We start from the raw sequence: 17,293 nt of genomic DNA, 5'->3' as shown, positions 1-17,293 counted from the left end.
TATCTGGGTTTACCACGAGGGACTCTGCAAGTCATGTTAGTTCCAAGAATGGCTTCTAGATTCGTACTACATTTGTGTAGTACATACTACATTTGTGTAGAACAAAATGTGTCCTATTTGCGCAGGCTCCTTGAAACTTACCTAACTGCAACAATACCAGATATGGGTGATTGCAAGCCAACTCTTTCATCTCCTAGTGGGGACATAAAAGATCATAGGGCATTTTATTATCAGTTACAACTCACAATTATGTACAAGAAGCAGATAATAATTTGAGCAGGATATTAAAGACGTCGATATTTAAAAAAAACAAGAGCAAACAGGAAAGGTGTACACTTTCTTCTTTACTAAATGGCAGCTGTAGAATTTTACTAGCTGAACAAAACAAAACCTTCAGGAATTAAATCTTGTAATTATACATACCAGGAGCAAGTAACAAGCTGAGCAAGATTCTAAAAAGAATAATATTAAAAAGTGAACCAACCAGGAAAAGTACGAAGTGTCTTTTTCATTAAATGGCAGCTGTGCAATATTACAGCTCCAATAAAACAAATGGAAACAAACCACTTTGAAGCTTAACATAATGTGTGAATCCATAGTGTCCCCAAGAAACAGTCCACACCTCAGTGCTACCTCTGATTTTCTTAACTGGAGAAACTGTATCCTGTGCTGCAGAGGACAATCTGGCCAGCTTGCTCATCTCTGCCATCACTACAGGATAAGATAATTAATTGTGATGTAAATCTTTTGAGTAATTTGCTACTCAGTTTTCAAGGTCACACTTTCTTCTGTCTTCCATCTGGAAGCTTGGTTAGTGTAGATGGTACCTTCAGTTCTTTTCTCCCTGACCACAACCTTTGGGAACAAGCAGGTGTGGGGATAAAAACAGGAGGCCCCCAGTCACCTGTGAGCACCCTGGCCAACTGAGGACTTGCATCGAGGGTCATTCCAACCTCCATTCAACACAATAACTACTGTACCTGCTAGATTAGGTGATTCTCACCTTCGTTTCGTTTCCTTCCAGATCGAGGATTGTAACAAAGACCCACTTGGGTGGGTAGGGCAGCTCCAGAAACCTCTTCACCAAACCCAGACCGATCCCCCGATTGGATCCTGTCACCAGAACGCTGAAAACGCAGAAATTCAGTGATGTTGCCATCTCTCCAGGAGCTGCAGCTTCTGCTTCCAATTTGCTTGGAACACTTCCTTCAAATATCTCTTCCTTTCATTGGAAGGACTATAATAAGGAATACGGCACACCCCCTTCTAAAACTGTTGAAAAATCTTAATAGCCTGTCTTTCCACGACAAAAGTACTCCATACAGTGGCTCCCCATAAGGAGACCACAAGACAAAAGTCTTTGGCAGGTTTTAAAAGCTCTGGAAGTCAGGGAAAAACCATTTCACCTAAACTGTAGTTCGGTGCCCTCAAAAGAACTCTGGGTTTGTTTATTTCCTTTCTTGAAACATCCAGCCTAGAAGGGCCCTTAAAACAATGACCAGATGTAAAGTTCAAATGAAAGAATGTTCCTTTTTCCTACCTGGAAGGAGTGGCAAATAATTACTCTCCTGTTCATTTCAGGTACAGGTATATTCATAGCTTTGCCAAGATTGTAACATGCACAATGATGGAGGAATACTGAAACACCCACAATAGAAGAAAGGAGTGTAAAAATACCAACTCTTGCAGAAATAGAAAAACTCCCCTGTTTGGATAAGTACAAAACAAAATATAATTTTATAAAATATTGCAAACCTTGTGGACATTTTTGATGGAAATGGCAAAAAATGAAATAATAACGAATTCTGGATTTGACGACTAAAAAAAGAATGGAATATGGGATTTTGTAATATTGAAGAGGTAAGAAGGACAATGAGTTGGTTTATAATTGTTGAAAAGATGGTTGGAAGTTGCTTATTTTTTTCTGATTCGTATTTTTTTAATTATCTTTCTTTTCTCTTTTACTTTGTTTTTCTCTCTACTTTTGCATATGTGTGTGTGTGTTGATTTGCATATATGTGTTTATAGGGATATGTTTAAGGTATATGTTGTGAAAAAAGTATTGGAAACTAACAGATTATGGTACAGGTTTGATGTAAGGTTTAATTCTTCATCCTCTCATATTGCATAAGACACATTAAACATTAAATATTAATTTTAAAAAATCCTTCCGAAGGAAAGAGAAAACAAAACCAAGATTTTCATGCCATTCAATTATTTATTTATTTGTTTGTTTATTTATTTCTCCTCACTTTATTATATGACCATGATGTTAAGGTGGGACTGATGGATCACCAGGGAAGTCGCTGACCCAAATAATCCAGAAAGGTCCCGTTGTCCTCTTCACAAAGGTTGGACAACACAGTCATGATGCCTTGTGTGCTCTCTTCCACGCTGATTTCCGGCTGCCACAAAAAAAGGATCTTGTGAAATGTAGAGAATCGGTCCTGCCAGCCCAGAACCCCTCCCCTAAAGAGATCCGCAGAATGCAGTTGGACCTCTTGACATAAATGTTCAACTCTAAAACAGACCAACCTCATTTTGGCTTGTACAAGCACAGCCCCTGTGATGGGTGATGATGCAAAGCATCATGTAAATCCCTAAATATGGCTTCGTTAAGTTGAGCATGAATGAGCAGGCCTCATATCCACTTACTTCTAATATTTGCAAAGTGGAACTTTTATTACTTGCTTTGCTGTTATGATTTCCAAAACAAATGTGTCAATCCTGCTTTGAATCTCATGTATGGCATGGACAGAGTCCTTGACATTTTGTATATAAGCCCATGCTTTCCAGTAGAAAGAGCGCTCTGCAAATAGGCAGAATCACCAGTAGAAGAGATTCAAAGATGAGAAGGTAAGATTTAGTAGATTTCCTCTTAAGGGAAAACAGACTTTAACTTTTATAGGGAAAGATTGTTCAGTTTGCTCGATTAAAATTTCTGTTCCTTCAATGTCTTTACATCTCATTCAATGCTTTAATTCAACAAGTAGACTAACTTTAACAGACGTAGTTGATGTGTCTATTTTTATACTAGCACATAATTTCATCAAACAAAGCACTAGAAACACAAATAATCAGAATACCAAAACTTTCAGAGACTCATCATTAAGTCATTCATATATGTGGGGTCCTTGGTGCTCTCTGAGGTTGGTTGTTTTCTTGAAGACATTTCATTAACCAAAGTAGGTAACATCATCAGTGTACTGGTATTACCTAATTTGGTAATGAAATATTTGCAAGAAAACAAACGAGCTCATAGACCACCAAGGATCTCCAGTTCAAACTTGACCTATAAATATTCTCCTTTATCAGTCAAATGTCTTTGAAACTGTCTGTCTATGTTGATTCATAGATAACTGAATGTGTTCTACCTTTTCCTATGTCATGAGGGATCCTTGGTGATCTCTGAGCTTGGTTTTTTTCTTGAAGACATTTCATTAACCAAACTAGGCAACATCATCAATGCTAGTCATCAGTACTAGAGAACAACATCACTAGGACTTGATGTTATTTAGTTGGGTAATGAAACATCTACATGAAAACAACCAAGTTCAGAAAGCACCAAAGACCTCTCATTTCAATCCTGAACTGCAAATATTCTCCCTTATTGGTTTTCCAACTTACATCTAAGTTGTTAGAAGTATTAACAGATCCAGGGTGGATGGCCACAGTCATGATACCATCGGCTGAATATCCAAGAGACTGACACTTGGTGAGCATGTTTAGAGCAGTCTATAAGAATAAGGAAAAAAAGACTATGAGGGGAAAATGCATTGAAGGAAAAAAGGGAAGGATAAAGTGGAGATAAAACTGTTACACAGGCCTGGAAAGGTCCATGAGGCGCATCAGCAATCAACTGAAAAATTCCTTGAGGTCACACAAGAGAGAAAATGTTTAATTATTCTTCATCTCATGCAAGCAAAATATGTGTCAGGCTTAATAACCTCTTTGGCCTGTCAAAACAATTTCCCATTAAATAGAGTGGTACCTCGGTTAATCATGATGAGTAGCAAACAATTTTTTTCCATAAGGATTAATGTAATGAGTCACAAAGCAACTGGCACCGATATATTCTAGCTTGTGCATTTTAGTACCAAACAAACGATAAGTACCAGGACAAAATTTTCATGTCAAAATACATTGAGCACCAACTTGATGAGTTTCAAAGAAGTTGAGTACCAAAGTACCAATGGAGCTGCTTTTTGCAAATAATTATTTGCACCATCCCAAGACAAACATTCCCACTGATATATTTTTTATATTGGTCCTGAGGAGCAGTTGACTTTTATACAATAAATGAAAGTGGTAACATTTTGGTTGTACAAAAACAACCTGCTCAACTTACTTTTTTTCTTTTCTTTATCTCAGTCCTTACATTAGAGGTAAACCATGCTCCAAAACTAAATGAGTTTTCTTTTTCAAAGAATCCTTTCCTACTGAATTTGAACCAGGTTCTTGTGAGGAAGAGCTCAAAAGTGGAAGGGAGCGCTTTCATACAAGACTTCTGCATCAAAACTGGGGAAACTGCTTGTAGAAGAGCACAGATGACAGCAATAAAGCATCATTGCTGACCCAGAAGTGGGACACCACACAGGGTTGCATCTCAGCAATGGATTAATATGCATATTTAGCAGGGACACAGAAGCATGGACATGTGCCCCCATGGATGAAAAAGGAGGTCCCAATACCTGCAGGCAGGTCCACATAAAAGAACTCACAAGATACCTTAGAGCAGCGGTATCCAAGTACTTGATATTGGTCCCAAAGAGCCATAAGTTCAATCGAACCCACAATGCTGCTCATATTAATAATGGCTGCCTTGGAGCTGCTCAGCCCTTGACATGGGCTTCTCCGGGCTGCCTTCTTCAGCAGGGGTAGGAAGGCCTTGTAGAGAGAAGGAAAGAGAAGGAGCTGCAGTCATTTCTAAGGAAAGGAACTGTACAATGACTGGGAAAGGTCTTCTGTCTCTTTTCCAAGGGGACCTTCAGAGACTCATCATAATCTGAACACACCCAGGAAAACTACTATATTCCAACACTCCCTGAAAAAACCCGCATCCCTCATTTGCAAATCAATATACAATTTCTAGGGTTTGAGCACCACAGTGGTACCAAGCCCCCGAATTATACTGAATTCAATGGTTCAATCTTTTTTTTCTCTTTTATTAAAAGTCTTCCTTTGATTGAAAGGTGTTTTGTTCCTAAACGAACCTGGCTCATTTGTAATGGACCAATGGTATTGACAGAATAAACGTTCATCATATTCTTGGCATTTTCTGTTTGCAGGTCAGTGAAAGTCCCAATGCCGGCATTGTTGTATAGGATGGTCAGGCCACCTTCTCCAACACATTTCTGCACTTCTTGCTGAGCGGCCTGGATGCTTTCAAGTTTAGTAACATCTAAGGAATAAACAAGGTTATGGAAACATCAGCAACATGAAGTTCTGTAACTGCAAGGCAAAAGCTTCCTGAAACCACAGTGTGTCTTAGTGTCTCTTCACACCTCTAACCACCTTCAAACTTCAAAGAAAGAACTTTTATGATCACACAAGTCGACCTAGTTTCTCTGCTCTGAACTGACTCCCGCAGAGCGCTAAACTCAGGTGGTCTTTGCACACTATATCCAAATCGTGGCTTTATAACCAAAAGCACAAACTCACAACTGATTCTGTTTCTCCAACACTCAAACCCAGACCGACAATTGAAATCAATTACATTGAGATGGGCGACTATAGAAATTGAATAAAACAATAAAAATATAAAGATGCACATGAGGTCTTCCTGGACCCTGTGAGTTAATATAAAGTTTGCCTAATACATAATATGTCAGGGCTGCAAAAATATTCCATAAGTTTACAGATTCTCGGGACAGTTTGGCGTTCAGTTCTGAGGGTCGGAAGTCCACATTTCTTAAAGCTGCTAATTTTGACAAGCCCTGCTGTGTACAGTCTCTCCCCTTCTCAAAACAGAGGTGCAGATGTTACTTTCTGTCAGATGCCCATTCATGGACCCTTATCTGACTGCCCACCGCTTGGAAGGGGAATCAGTTTATCTTTATTTAACTGGAGGGGGGGTGTCACACAACAATCTACCCCAACTCAAAGTAACCACTGTGAACCAAGCCACAACCATCACCACCACCAACTGAGTTTATTGTTTAACCATAGCATCATATCAACAGTATATATGTGAAGTCCTTCAACCCCAAAGTCACAGAGTCTTTCTTCAAATGGAACAGCCTGTAATTGCAGATATTTACCATGAGACCTAGTTTTCAGAACATCCTCACATGCTATTCTAACATGTGGAGGCATGTAAGTTAAATTCTCTTCCCTCTGGGAAGCTGACTTTCATGAACCCAACCAACGATGTTTACAGCTTTGGTTAGTTCCGAGAATAACTTTGAATTTTCTTGCTCTGGACATTCCTCTAATACCAAACTTGTCCCATTTTCACATGGCTCTTGAAACTTACCTAATTGCAATACCACCAGATTCGGATGTTGGCAAGCCAACTCTCTTAGTTCCTGGAGAGAGAAAAAAGATCTTAGATTGTTCTGTGAGTTAAAATTCACAGAGAATGATATGAGCTGGATGCCACGGAAAACAATCTCAAAAGCAGGAATGATATGTGATTTCTCCTTCATTAGATGTCTTTCAACAAGTCTTTCTGAACCAAACAAAATTTAAGAAACTAAATTAAAGTTTAATGCAATTTAGGATCTTAATCCATTCAACTTAACCCAACCCAACCATATATTGCTCCCCTCAAAACCCTCTACACTCTACTGTAGATTCAAAGCTTTTTAAGGGGACCCCCCCACTATAAAATTAATGGCTCAGTCCTGAATTCACCCTTGAATTCTGAGTCTTATTGTGTAGAATAGCTTATCTATTAAATGTTTATCTGGACAACTAGGAGCAAAATAGCCCATTGGTGGACAAACAACTTGATCAACTCACATTTTGTTTTCCAGGAATATAATGCATGAAACAGAGTATTTATGACAGAGCTTGCCCTTGGGATACGATCAAAAAAATTAATAGATTTTGTTGGTGTGAAGTAGATTTAATTACATGTTCTTTTCACTGACTCACTTACCTTTTGTATTATCCCTTAATTTATTTTGCTTGATATTTTCCTCTACTTAACTCTATTCCTCTGCTTTGAATCGCATTGTTTTTTAAAAAAATATTTTTGGTTGAATATAAGAAACAAATTATGCTATGGAGAAGAAGAAACAACGGGGATTATGCAGTGAGAAAAATTAATACATAATAACCAAGATAGAATTAATAGAATTTAAGGAAATTCTATAGAATTTAAATTCAATAGAATTTAAGGAAAAGGAAAAAAGAAAAGGGGAACTCTTTACTGTTTAAACAGAAGGAATTCCATCTGCCTGCTGCGAAAGGAAAGAATATAATTGGTGTGTAAATGTAGTTGGGTCAGAATTTTCCTGGGATATTCAAAATGCAAGGTTGACATTCAGCCTCAGTTCAAATTCCGAATCACTATTTCCAACCCATCCTGTACTAACTAATTCTTACCTTGGTTTCTTTTCCTTCCAGGTCAAGAGTTGTAGCAAAGACCCACTTGGGTGGATAGGGCAGCTCCAGAAATCTCTTCACCAGACCCAGACCAATCCCGCGATCAGATCCCGTCACCAGAACACTGAAAACACAGAAATCCATTGATTTTGCCATCTCTCCAGGAGCTGCAGCTTCTGCTTGCAACTTGCGCAGTGGTATGTTTCAAACGCTTCTTCTCACAGTGGGAGATATAACATTATAATGAATGGACAACACCCACCTTTAGATCTTTTGAGGAAATGTATTTAGTATTAAACTCGTTGGCTGCCAACTCCCAGCGACTCTGTCCACAACTATTTTAATTATTTCAAAAACCAGCATTGCTTGCCTATAACTGAAGGAACAATCAGGAAAACAAGCTGCTGCTCTTCAGAATATATTTATGACTTACTTGCACCCAGGGCTGTAATATATTTCCTTGGACACTCCTGTTTCTGAATTCATCCCTGGAAAAAGAGTGGAAAGGCGTGCCTTGCCTTAAATGTCATTCTTCGTGGTCAGTTTGTATCCAGAAGTTGTGACAGAGTCACACTTATCATGGGAAAGTGCCACCAAGGAGCTGGCTTGCCTTCAACCCTGTTCCTTGTGAGATCTGGTTCCCACACAGTCAATGTGCAGATCGGCCACAATATCTTGCACAGTGGGAGAAGTTGGGAATGTCCCTTCCTTGGTTTCTTTTCACTGCCTGTCAGGCAGCAGCTGGTCTCCCTTATTTGATCTTTCCCTGGGCAGCCAACATGATGATACGGACAACGAAGGAGAAATTCTGGACTATCCAGAACAGATTGAGAAAATGGCAGAAAGGGCACCACTGACCTATTTGGACAGGGACAAAACTATAAGTACCTTTGTTGAAAGAGAAAACTCTGGAAAGTTGGTGGGATTTTTTTTGCTGTAAATGGAAAAAGGCTCCATCGCCTGTTGCTCTGTTACGAGCTGAAACATCTGGGTGAAACTGATGGACCACCAGGGATTTGGGCAGCCCAACCAATCCACCAAGGTCCTCTTTGTCCTCTTCACAAAGCTTGGACAACATTGTCACAATGTCTTGTGTGCTCTTTTCCATGCTCATTTCCAACTGCCCCCCAAAAAGATCTCATGAAGTTTAGAGAATCAATTTGGCCCAGCCCAGAATCCTTACCCTGGTAAGGATTTATGGTCAGCAGACGGACTTCTTGTCCATAAATGTTCAACACTAACTGAGATGGATTTGTATTAAATGAGCCCATCTCATTTTGGCTTATAGAGATATATGAGCACAGTGCCTATGATGCATGATGATGCAAAACATTATGAAAATTCCTAAATTTGGATGAGTTAAATTAAATTAACCACACATGAGCACGCCTTGCAAGTCTACATTCAAAACTGTAGTTCAGCAAATATAGTTCAGAGTAACTTCACATGGGTACTTGCAAAGTAGAACTCTTATTATTTGCTTTCTTCTGAAAAAAAGAGAACACAAAACCAAGATTTTCATGCCATTCAATTATTTATTTATTTATTTATTTCTCCTCACTTTATTACATGTCCATGATGTTAAGGTGGGACTGATGGATCACCAGGGAAGTCGCTGACCCAAATAATCCAGAAAGGTCCCGTTGTCCTCTTCACAAAGGTTGGACAACACAGTCATAATGCCTTGTGTGCTCTCTTCCACGCTGATTTCCGGCTGCCACAAAAAAGGGATCTTGTGAAATGTAGAGAATCGGTCCAGCCAGCCCAGAACCCTCCCCTAAACGGATCCGCAGAATGCAGTTGGACCTCTTGACATAAATGTTCAACTCTAAAACAGACCAACCTCATTTTGGCTTGTACAAGCACAGCCCCTGTGATGGGTGATGATGCAAAGCATCGTGTAAATCCCTAAATTTGGGTTCGTTAAGTTGAGCGTCAATGAGCAGGCCTCATCCACTTACTCCTAATATTTGCAAAGTGGAACTTTTATTACTTGCTTTGCTGTTATGATTTCCAAAACAAATGTGTCAATCCTGTTTTGAATCTCATGTATGGCATGGACAGAGTCCTTGACATTTTGTATATAAGCCCATGCTTTCCAGTAGAAAGAGCACTCTGCAAATAGGCAGAATCACCAGTAGAAGAGATTCAAAGATGAGAAGGTTAGATTTAGTAGATTTCCTCTTAAGGGAAAACGGACTTTAACTTTTATAGGGGGGGATTTTTCAGTTTGTTCGATTAAAATTTCTGTTCCTTCAATGTCTTTACATCTCATTCAATGCTTTAATTCAACAAGTAGACTAACTTTAACAGATGTAGTTGATGTGACTATTTTTATACTACCACATTATTTCATCAAACAAAGCACTAAAGACCCAAATAATCAGGATACCAACACTTTCAGGGACTCATCATTAATACGGTTGGGGGCCCATGATGCTCTCTGAGCTTGGTTATTTTCTTGAAGACATTTCATTAACCAAACGAGGCAACATCATCAATGCTAGTCATCAGTACTAGAGAACAACATCCCTAGCACTAATGATGTTACTTAATTGGGTAATGAAATATCTACATGAAAACAACCAAGTTCAGAAAGCACCAAAGACCTCTCATTTCAACCCTGAACTGCAAATATTCTTCTTTATTGGTTTTCCAACTTACAAGTGGATTATGAGTAGCATGAACCAATCCAGGGTGGATGGCCACAGTCATGATACCATCGGCTGAATATCCAAGAGACTGACACTTGGTGAGCATGTTTAGAGCAGCCTATAAGAATAAGGAAAAAAAGACTATGAGGGGAAAATGCATTGAAGGAAAAAAGGGAAGGATAAAGTGGAGATAAAAATGTTACACAGGCCTGGAAAGGTCCATGAGGCGCATCAGCAATCAACTGAAAAATTCCTTGAGGTCACACAAGAGAGAAAATGTTTAATTATTCTTCATCTCATGCAAGCAAAATATATGTCAGGCTTAATAACCTCTTTGGCCTGTCAAAACAATTTCCCATTAAATAGAGTGGTACCTCGGTTAATCATGATGAGTAGCAAACAAATTTTTTCCATAAGGATTAATGTAATGAGTCACAAAGCAACTGGCACCAATATATTCTAGCTTGTGCACTTTAGTACCAAACAAATGATAAGTACCAGGACAAAATTTTCATGTCAAAATACATTGAGCACCAATTTGATGAGTTTCAAAGAAGTTGAGTACCAAGGTACCAATGGAGCTGCTTTTTGCAAATAATTATTTGCACCATCCCAAGACAAACATTCCCACTGATATATTTTTTATATTGGTCCTGAGGAGCAGTTGACTTTTATACAATAAATGAAAGTGGTAACATTTTGGTTGTACAAAAACAACCTGCTCAACTTACTTTTTTTCTTTTCTTTATCTCAGTCCTTACATTAGAGGTAACCCATGCTCCAAAACTAAATGAGTTTTCTTTTTCAAAGAATCCTTTCCTACTGAATTTGAACCAGGTTCTTGTGAGGAAGAGCTCAAAAGTGGAAGGGAGCGCTTTCATACAAGACTTCTGCATCAAAACTGGGGAAACTGCTTGTAGAAGAGCACAGATGACAGCAATAAAGCATCATTGCTGACCCAGAAGTGGGACACCACACAGGGTTGCATCTCAGCAATGGATTAATATGCATATTTAGCAGGGACACAGAAGCATGGACACATGTCCCCATGGATGAAAAAGGAGGTCCCAATACCTGCAGGCAGGTCCACATAAAAGAACTCACAAGATACCTTAGAGCAGCGGTATCCAAGTACTTGATATTGGTCCCAAAGAGCCATAAGTTCAATCGAACCCCCAATGCTGCTCATATTAATAATGGCTGCCTTGGAGCTGCTCAGCCCTTGACATGGGCTTCTCCGGGCTGCCTTCTTCAGCAGGGGTAGGAAGGCCTTGTAGAGAGAAGGAAAGAGAAGGAGCTGCAGTCATTTCTAAGGAAAGGAGCTGTACAATGACCGGGAAAGGTCTTCTGTCTCTTTTCCAAGGGGACCTTCAGAGACTCATCATAATCTGAACACACCCAGGAAAACTACTATATTCCAACACTCCCTGAAAAAAAACCACATCCCTCATTTGCAAATCAATATACAATTTCTAGGGTTTGAGCACCACAGTGGTACCAAGCCCCCTAATTATACTGAATTCAATGGTTCCATCTTTTTTTTCTCTTTTATTAAAAGTCTTCCTTTGATTGAAAGGTGTTTTGTTCCTAAACGAACCTGGCTCATTTGTAATGGACCAATGGTATTGACAGAATAAACATTCATCATATTCTTGGCATTTTCTGTTTGCAGGTCAGTGAAAGTCCAAATGCCGGCATTGTTGTATAGGATGGTCAGGCCACCTTCTCCAACACATTTCTGCACTTCTTGCTGAGCGGCCTGGATGCTTTCAAGTTTAGTAACATCTAAGGAATAAACAAGGTTATGGAAACAACAGCAACATGAAGTTCTGTAACTGCAAGGCAAAAGCTTCCTGAAACCAGTGTGTCTTGGTGTCTCTTCACACCACTAACCACCTTCAAACTTCAAAGAAAGAACTTTTATGATCACACAAGTCGACCTAGTTTCTCTGCTCTGAACTGACTCCCGCAGAGCGCTAAACTCAGATGGTCTTTACACACTATATCCAAATCGTGGCTTTATAACCAAAAGCACAAACTCACAACTGATTCTGTTTCTCCAACACTCAAACCCAGACCAACAATTGAAATCAATTACATTGAGATGGGCGACTATAGAAATTGAATAAAACAATAAAAATATAAAGATGCACATGAGGTCTTCCTGGACCCTGTGAGTTAATATAAAGTTTGCCTAATACATAATATGTCAGGGCTGCAAAAATATTCCATAAGTTTACAGATTCTCGGGACAGTTTGGCGTTCAGTTCTGAGGGTCGGAAGTCCACATTTCTTAAAGCTGCTAATTTTGACAAGCACTGCTGTGTACAGTCTCTTCCCTTCTCAAAACAGAGGTGCAGATGTTACTTTCTGTCAGATGCCCATGCATGGACCCTTATCTGACTGCCCACCTCTTGGAAGGGGAAGCAGTTTATCTTTATTTAACTGGGGGGTGGGGTCACACAACAATCTACCCCAACTCAAAGTAACCACTGTGAACCAAGCCACAACCATCACCACCACCGAGCTTATTGTTTAACCATCGCATCATATCAACAGTATATATGTGAAGTCTTTCAACCCCAAAGTCACAGAGTCTTTCTTCAAATGGAACAGCCTGTAATTGCAGATATTTACCATGAGACCTAGTTTTCAGAACATCCTCACATGCTATTCTAACATGTGGAGGCATGTAAGTTAAATTCTCTTCCCTCTGGGAAGCTGACTTTCATGAACCCAACCAATAATGTTTACAGCTTTGGTTAGTTCCGAGAATAACTTTGAATTTTCTTGCTCTGGACATTCCTCTAATACCAAACTTGTCCCATTTTCACATGGCTCTTGAAACTTACCTAACTGCAATACCACCAGATTCGGATGTTGGCAAGCCAACTCTCTTAGTTCCTGGAGAGAGAAAAAAGATCTGAGATTGTTCTGTGAGTTAAAATTCAGAGAATGATAAGAGCTGGATGCCATGGGAAACAATCTCAAAAGCAGGAATGATATGTAATTTCTGCTTCAGTGGATGTGTAACAGCTCTTTCTGAACCAAACAAAATTTAAGAAACTAAATTAAAGTTTAATGCAATTTAGGATCTTAATCCATTCAACTTAACCCAACCCAATCATGTAATGCTCCCCTCAAAACCCTCTACACTCTACTGTAGATTCAAAGCTTTTTAAGGGGACCCCCCCACTATAAAATTAATGGCTCAGTCCTGAATTCACCCTTGAATTCTGAGTCTTATTGTGTAGAATAGCTTATCTATTCAATGTTTATCTGGACAACTAGGAGCAAAATAGCCCATTGGTGGACAAACAACTTGATCAACTCACATTTTGTTTTCCAGGAATATAATGCATGAAACAGAGTATTTATGACAGAGCTTGCCCTTGGGATACGATCAAAAAAATTAATAGATTTTGTTGGTGTGAAGTAGATTTAATTACATGTTCTTTTCACTGACTCACTTACGTTTTGTATTATCCCTTAATTTATTTTGCTTGATATTTTCCTCTACTTAACTCTATTCCTCTGCTTTGAATGGCAATGTTTTTTAAAAAAATATTTTTGGTTGAATATAAGAAACAAATTATGCTATGGAGAAGAAGAAACAACGGGGATTATGCAGTGAGAAAAATTAATACATAATAACCAAGTCAATAGAATTTAAGGAAAAGGAAAAAAGAAAAGGGGAACTCTTTACCGTTTAAACAGAAGGAATTCCATCTGCCTGCTGCGAAAGGAAAGAATATAATTGGTGTGTAAATGTAGTTGGGTCAGAATATTCCTGGGATATTCAAAATGCAAGGCTGACATTCAGCCTCAGTTCAAATTCCGAATCACTATATCCTGTACAAACTAATTCTTACCTCGGTTTCTTTTCCTTCCAGATCAAGAGTTGTAGCAAAGACCCATTTGGGTGGATAGGGCAGCTCCAGAAATCTCTTCACCAGACCCAGACCAATCCCACGATCAGATCCAGTCACCAGAACACTGAAAACACAGAAATCCATTGATTTTGCCATCTCTCCAGGAGCTGCAGCTTCTGCTTGCAACTTGCACTATGATATGTTTCAAATGCTTCTTCTCATAATGGGAGATATAACATTATAATGAATGGACAACACCCACCTTTAGATCTTTTGAGGAAATGTATTTATTATTAAACTCGTTGGCTGCCAACTCCCAGCGACTCTGTCCACAGCTATTTTAATTATTTCAAAAGCCAGCATTGCTTGCCTATAACTGAAGGAACAATCAGGAAAACAAGCTGCTGCTCTTCAGAATATATTTATGACTTACTTGCACCCAGGGCTGTAATATATTTCCTAGGACACTCCTGTTTCTGAATTCATCCCTGGAAAAAGAGTGGAAAGGCGTGCCTTGCCTTAAATGTCATTCTTCACGGTCAGTTTGTATCCAGAAGTTGTGACAGAGGCACACTTTTCATGGGAAAGTGCCACCAAGGAGCTGGCTTGCCTTCAACCCTGTTCCTTGTGAGATCTGGTTCCCACACAGTCAATGTGCAGATCTGCCACAATATCTTGCACAGTGGGAGAAGTTGGGAATGTCCCTTCCTTGGTTTCTTTTCACTGCCTGTCAGGCAGCAGCTGGTCTCCCTTATTTGATCTTTCCCTGGGCAGCCAACATGATGATACGGACAACGAAGGAGAAATTCTGGACTATCCAGAACAGATTGAGAAAATGGCAGAAAGGGCACCACTGACCTATTTGGACAGGGACAAAACTATAAGTACCTTTGTTGAAAGAGAAAACTCTGGAAAGTTGGTGGGATTTTTTTTGCTGTAAATGGAAAAAGGCTCCATCGCCTGTTGCTCTGTTACGAGCTGAAACATCTGGGTGAAACTGATGGACCGCCAGGGATTTGGGCAGCCCAACCAATCCACCAAGGTCCTCTTTGTCCTCTTCACAAAGCTTGGACAACACAGTCATGATGCTTTGTGCGCTCTCTTCCATGCTGATTTCCAGCTGCCACAAAAAACGATCTCATGAAGTTTAGAGAATCGTTCCTGCCAGCCCAGAACCCTCCCCTAAACTGATCAGCAGAATGCAGTTGGACCTCTTGACATAAATGTTCAACTCTAATATAGAGAAGAATTTGTAATAAAACAGACCAACCTCATTTTGGTTTGTACAAGCACAGCCCCTGTGATGGTTGATGATGCAAGCTTCATGTAAATCCCTAAGTTTGGGTTAGTTAAGTTGACCGTGGATGAGCAGGCCTCATCCACTTCTAATATTTGCAAAGTGGAACTCTTATTATTTGCTTTGCTACGTGAATCTTCCCCTGTCTCAACCTTGGTTTGAATCTCATGTAAGGCATGTTCAGAGTCTTTGTCATTTTGCATAGAAGCACCGGTTTTTTTCCTCTGCAGATAAAGGAAATCATCAGTCGCTCAGACTTGAAGAAATTCAAAGGGACGAGGCTGAGTTTTAGCAGATTTCTGAGGAAATGGATTTTAATTTCCATGGAAGCAATATTGTTGCATTTGTTATTTTTAAAATTCACATTCCTTGTCTTTATACCTAATTCGATGTTTTAACAGAGATTGTCATGCCCCTGATGGAGACTGACTCTGAGGGAGAGGAGGAACAGTTGACAGGGAGTGGAAGTGTGGCTCCGGAGGTTGTGGAGGAGGCTGGTGAAGGGCAGAGGCCAGCTGGGAAGTCAGAGGAGGACCCAGGTCCATCCCGTCTCCATCCTAGGGCATGCAGGAAGGAAAGGATAAGGGAGAGACATGGTCTACTCGGGAGGAGAGGGCCTTGATCCTCTTCATGGGCTGCAGCTGTGACAACTGGATAAGAGGACAGACATGCGTACTGGTGAGAGCTGGAAACAAAGCATGGAAATATCTTTAGTTTATTGTACCTCTCTGAGTTTGGTGTCCTTCCTAGTGTGTGTTCTGATATCTGTGGATGTCTTCCAGCCATTATCTTGCCTGGTTTGTGTTGTTTTTTTACTCTTTATAATTTAAACAGCATTTCCTCTTTCTTGTAACTGCTTGTGTGGGAGTTTTTTGTCTCCAGCCAAGGATATTTAGAGCTTGGAAGCAAAGTGAAGGAATAAAAGGGGCTTGTTTTTTGTGACTGTGTTTGTTTTGTATGCCACCCTGGGTCATCACAGAGATATTTGACATATCTATTTTTACATCAGCACATTATTTTATCAAACAAAGCACTAACAAGCAAAATAATCAGAATACTAAAACTTTTGGGGGTTCATATTAAATAACTCATATATTATTTAAAGTGTCTGTCTATGTGGATTGATAGATGTCTGAATACATAGGAATGCATTATATTTTTCCCCCATGTCAAACACGCAAAGTTGGGATGTTAGATGTTTTGACTATGCCAGGATGGATGGCGACACTCATAATACCACTGGCAGAATATTCAAGAGACTGGCACCTGGTGAGCATGTTTAGAGCAGCCTGCATGGGTTAAAAAAAAAAAGAATTATGAGGGACAAAATGCATTGAAGAGAAAAAGGAAGAATAGAATAGAATGGAATGGAATGAAGAGCAGAGCAGAGTAGAGTAGACTGGGTAGAGTAGAGTAGAGTAGAGTAGAGCAGAAAAGAACAGAACAGAACAGAACAGAACAGAACAGAGTAGGGTAGGGTAGGGTAAGATGAGATGAGATGCATCACTGTTTGGCAACTGTGTGGTGTCCACTCCGGATCAGCAACGTTGCTTTACTGCCGTCGTCTTTGCTCTTCTACAAATGGCATTCCCAGATTTTGGACTGGAGCAGAGTTCTTGGGCCAAAGAGTTCCCTTGCACTTTTGAGCTCTTCCTCACGAGAACTTTGTCTAAATTCTTTTTTTTTTTTAAAGAGACTTTAATTTACCCTTGAGAAAAAACTAATTCTAATGTAAGGAGTAAAATTAAGAAGAAGAAAAAAATAAGTTGAATGGATTTTCTTTGTACACTTTGGTTCTACAGAAATATGTTCCATTTTTATTTATTTTCTAAGAGTGAAAAAAAAATCATCACAAAAGAAGACCAAAACTAATATTGGTGGGAATTATTGCCCCAGGAAGATACACATACTTGCAAAAA

The 17,293-nt window shown here is 39.5% G+C and overlaps 2 protein-coding genes across 3 annotated transcripts; both read right to left on the bottom strand.

The window, feature by feature from the left end:
• Nucleotides 1-239: 239 nt before the first annotated feature.
• Nucleotides 240-8,377, bottom strand: LOC148124836 (uncharacterized). 2 transcript variants are annotated; one of them, XM_087940638.1, is made up of 7 exons: nt 7,552-8,377; nt 6,476-6,527; nt 5,214-5,401; nt 4,729-4,887; nt 3,628-3,735; nt 2,253-2,405; nt 240-1,127 (listed from the first exon to the last, which is right to left on the bottom strand). In XM_087940638.1, the coding sequence occupies exons 1-6, from the start codon at nt 7,705-7,707 to the stop codon at nt 2,292-2,294; spliced, it is 777 nt and encodes a 258-aa protein (XP_087796764.1). In that variant the 5' UTR covers nt 7,708-8,377; the 3' UTR covers nt 240-1,127; nt 2,253-2,291. The 2 variants fall into 2 exon arrangements, with proteins under 2 accessions (XP_087796764.1, XP_087796763.1); XM_087940637.1 differs by lacking the exons at nt 240-1,127; nt 7,552-8,377 and adding an exon at nt 6,964-7,274 and having other exon boundaries at nt 2,227-2,405.
• A 689-nt stretch (nt 8,378-9,066) lies between these two features.
• On the bottom strand, nt 9,067-14,720 carry LOC113454152 (uncharacterized). Its single transcript, XM_087940794.1, has 6 exons — nt 14,078-14,720; nt 13,058-13,109; nt 11,803-11,990; nt 11,317-11,475; nt 10,135-10,323; nt 9,067-9,328 (listed from the first exon to the last, which is right to left on the bottom strand). The coding sequence occupies exons 1-6, from the start codon at nt 14,231-14,233 to the stop codon at nt 9,152-9,154; spliced, it is 921 nt and encodes a 306-aa protein (XP_087796920.1). The 5' UTR covers nt 14,234-14,720; the 3' UTR covers nt 9,067-9,151.
• Nucleotides 14,721-17,293: the final 2,573 nt, after the last annotated feature.

Source organism: Pseudonaja textilis, chromosome 11, assembly GCF_049901715.1.
Source record: "Pseudonaja textilis isolate UNSWEBS1 chromosome 11, rPseTex1.2, whole genome shotgun sequence".
In the NCBI taxonomy this organism is placed as follows: domain Eukaryota; kingdom Metazoa; phylum Chordata; class Lepidosauria; order Squamata; family Elapidae; genus Pseudonaja; species Pseudonaja textilis.
Note: the sequence above shows the minus strand (reverse complement) of the source record. Positions and strands in the feature narration are given on the sequence as shown.

Excerpts from the sequence above, each read along its gene's own strand:
- LOC148124836 (XM_087940638.1), bottom strand. The coding sequence starts at position 7,707 with ATGGCAAAATCAATGGATTTCTGTGTTTTCAGTGTTCTGGTGACGGGA. Across the intron at positions 6,528-7,551 it reads TGGAAGGAAAAGAAACCAAG|GAACTAAGAGAGTTGGCTTG; the intron begins GTAAGAATTAGT and ends TTCTCTCTCCAG. Across the intron at positions 4,888-5,213 it reads GTCCATTACAAATGAGCCAG|GCCTTCCTACCCCTGCTGAA; the intron begins GTTCGTTTAGGA and ends TCTCTCTACAAG.
- LOC113454152 (XM_087940794.1), bottom strand. The coding sequence starts at position 14,233 with ATGGCAAAATCAATGGATTTCTGTGTTTTCAGTGTTCTGGTGACTGGA. Across the intron at positions 11,476-11,802 it reads GTCCATTACAAATGAGCCAG|GCCTTCCTACCCCTGCTGAA; the intron begins GTTCGTTTAGGA and ends TCTCTCTACAAG. Across the intron at positions 10,324-11,316 it reads TTGGATACCGCTGCTCTAAG|GCTGCTCTAAACATGCTCAC; the intron begins GTATCTTGTGAG and ends TTATTCTTATAG.